The sequence below is a fragment of the Vombatus ursinus genome, unplaced genomic scaffold (assembly GCF_900497805.2).
Source record: "Vombatus ursinus unplaced genomic scaffold, bare-nosed wombat genome assembly UNPS02014770.1, whole genome shotgun sequence".
Taxonomy (NCBI): domain Eukaryota; kingdom Metazoa; phylum Chordata; class Mammalia; order Diprotodontia; family Vombatidae; genus Vombatus; species Vombatus ursinus.
In genome coordinates, this window is record NW_020954548.1 from 991,460 (window position 1) to 994,037 (window position 2,578).

The 2,578-nt window shown below is 53.9% G+C and overlaps 1 protein-coding gene across 1 annotated transcript in view; it reads right to left on the bottom strand.

Annotated features, from left to right (window-relative positions):
- Positions 1-2,253, bottom strand: part of LOC114043906 (rho GDP-dissociation inhibitor 3-like) — a 30,450-nt gene extending 28,197 nt beyond the window's left edge. Inside the window, exon 1 of the mRNA XM_027863151.1 lies at positions 2,094-2,253. Coding sequence (XP_027718952.1) covers positions 2,094-2,253 — 160 coding nt within the window. The remainder of the gene's footprint in view (positions 1-2,093) is intronic.
- Between the last annotated feature and the right edge of the window lie 325 nt (positions 2,254-2,578).

The window sequence follows — 2,578 nt, forward strand, 5'->3', positions numbered from 1 at the left end:
CTTCTTCTTCTTCTTCTTCTTCTTCTTCTTCTTCTTCTTCTTCTTCTCTCTCTGTCCTCGGCAAAATGAGGGAGTGACTAACTGAGCTTCCAGATTTGAAATATGAGTTTATGATTGAAAGGAGGTATACTCTAGGGACCCTGAGGGGACAGAACACAACCCCTTATTCTAGAAAGCCCCCTGCCTCACTCCAGACAGATGAATCAATGCTACTTTGCCTCTTGTACAGCTGGCTCAGAAGGGGCCAGACCAGGCTCCCAAGGAGGCAGGGCTCCCATGAAGACATGAGATTGGAGACTGGAGGAGGGGAAGAATTCTAAGGCACTAGCTCCCAGGCCATATAAAAATCAAGACATCAGTCTGGAAAAAGTAGCTAAAGGCCAACAGAAAAGGGACCAGCACTTAGGGCTCTGACTTCCAGTCCAGAGCCTTGTTTCCTGCCTACTGACCCCTTCACCCCAACCTGGACCACTTGCCCTTACATTCTAGGCTTCCAAACTAGGCAAAGCAGTGTCTAAGAATGCCCCAGGGATCCTCTTAAGCCTAACCCCATTACTGCTTGGAACCTGGGCTGGGCCTGAACTAGGAGAGGGTTGGGTCCATGGATTCCTAGGGGTGGAGGTAGAAAGATGTTTTATTTCTGACTTTTCTGGCTTTCAGTGATCTAGCCTTAAGCTAGCCCTCTTAGACCATTGCCTCTTCTGAGCCCTTTGGGCTCCTTCTTCTCCAAGACTAAAGTTTCCTAAGCTTCCTGAAAAGGGCAAGGCAGGGAGAAAGAGGAAGGGTGGCAGGAATGGGGAAGTAAGAATCTGACTGTCAAACTTGGCAGCCTGAATAAACCAGACAGAAGAAGTGTAGGGTGGGAGACAGGTCTTCTCTAGGCATAATATTAACTCTATGACATTTCTTTAGTAATTTACCATTTACCAGGCACTCCCTCCATACAGTGATCCAGTGACAGAGAGGGTAAAAGGTTTATTGGCCTCATTTTACAGATGAGAAACCTGAGGCTAGGAAAAGTGAAGTTACTTGCCAAATGGCCCACAGCTAGCAAGCAGGAAGAGAAAAAGAGAAAGGTGGGGAGGAAGCTGGGTAGGAGGCCATTGGGGAAAGGGCCAATGGTCTCCCAAGTTCAACTGGCAGGGGTGGGGGTGGGGGAGAGGTTCCAAGAGATGAAGGATAGATAGAGCGTCTGGGAGCTCCGGGTCCCAGGGGGAAGGCATAGGTCACTGCAGAAAAACAGCTCCCCACATGTCCAAGACCAGAGCACCTCCTGTCCCAGGACTCCTCTGGGAGGGGGAGGGGGCAGGGCAGGTTAGTTCTGAACGGCTTGGAGAGGGTACAGGGATTGGGTGTGTGTGAGTGTGGAAGGTGGGGTGATGATGTCTCACCCCTTCTACTCCTATTAGGTGGGGAACTGGGTAAAAGTAGGTCAACTCTGATGTAGGCTCCACCTACACCCCTCCCCAGTAGGAATCTGGAAAAAGTCTTGCCCTAGAAGCCAGACTTGAAGACCTTCCAACCACTTTCCCTCCTCCCTTCTCTTCTACCTCAAGCCCAGTACAAAGGGGGCTCTGTGACTGCATCCCCCCAACTAGGCAAAGACAGCTTGCCCACACAGAGCACACCCAACACACACTGTCCCATGCACGCTAGGGCGCCCAACTCCAGTCCCTCCCACGGTTACACACACGTCTGCTCACCGCTCAGTCTACACACAATCACAGTTACACCCTATCTCATGCTCACAATCACAAATACTCTAACGCCTAGCAAAGAGACAAAAAGTCACAGAAACTAGCAGAGACCCTCAGCCACACCGTATCACACCGTGACACAATCAGTGACACAGTCCCTGATATGCACCTTCTCCCTCACAGCCCCAACGGTAGTCCCATGGATACACACACACCAACCATCCCTCACATCGTCTAACAGGCTGTCACACCCAGCCCGGCTGGCACTCCGTCTAGAGGTTTACAAAGTTGCACGCTCAGTTCCGCTCCCTCTCACACTCGCCCCTCCCTCTCGCGGTTTGTCTCCCCCCCCCGCTCCTGTCCCCGGCAGCGCCCCCGCCTCTCGGGGTCCCTCACCGTTGGGTCCGTCTGGCCAAGTTCGCAGCCGCCGCAGGGTCAAGTTCGCAGCCGCCGCCGCAGCCCCAGCCTCGCAGTGTAGGGCGGTGGCCCAGGGGCTGAGCGGGACCCAGGGGCGGGCGGGCGGAACCCACGGTCCAGGAAGCAGGGAGTTTCTCATTCTTCAGCCAATAAGCCTCCAGCCCCCGCTCAGCTCTGGCCGGCCAGGGCTATCCAAGGCTGGCCTCTTCGATTCTTCATCCCTTCACGAAACCCCAGTTCCCGTCACTGAGCCCCGCTATCTCCTTCGCCAAGCCTCTATTGACCCCAGCTAAGGCCCTGGCCCCTCATTAAGCCTCTTTCCCTATCACGGTGCCCCCAGTCCTCCTGAAGGAGCCCTCATTCCCTTCACTAAGCCGCTACCTACCCTTGACCGATCCCTCGGCCCCCCAGTCATTCAGGCCTCATTTAGTTACAGTCCCTTTCACTTAGCCTCCAAAATTGTA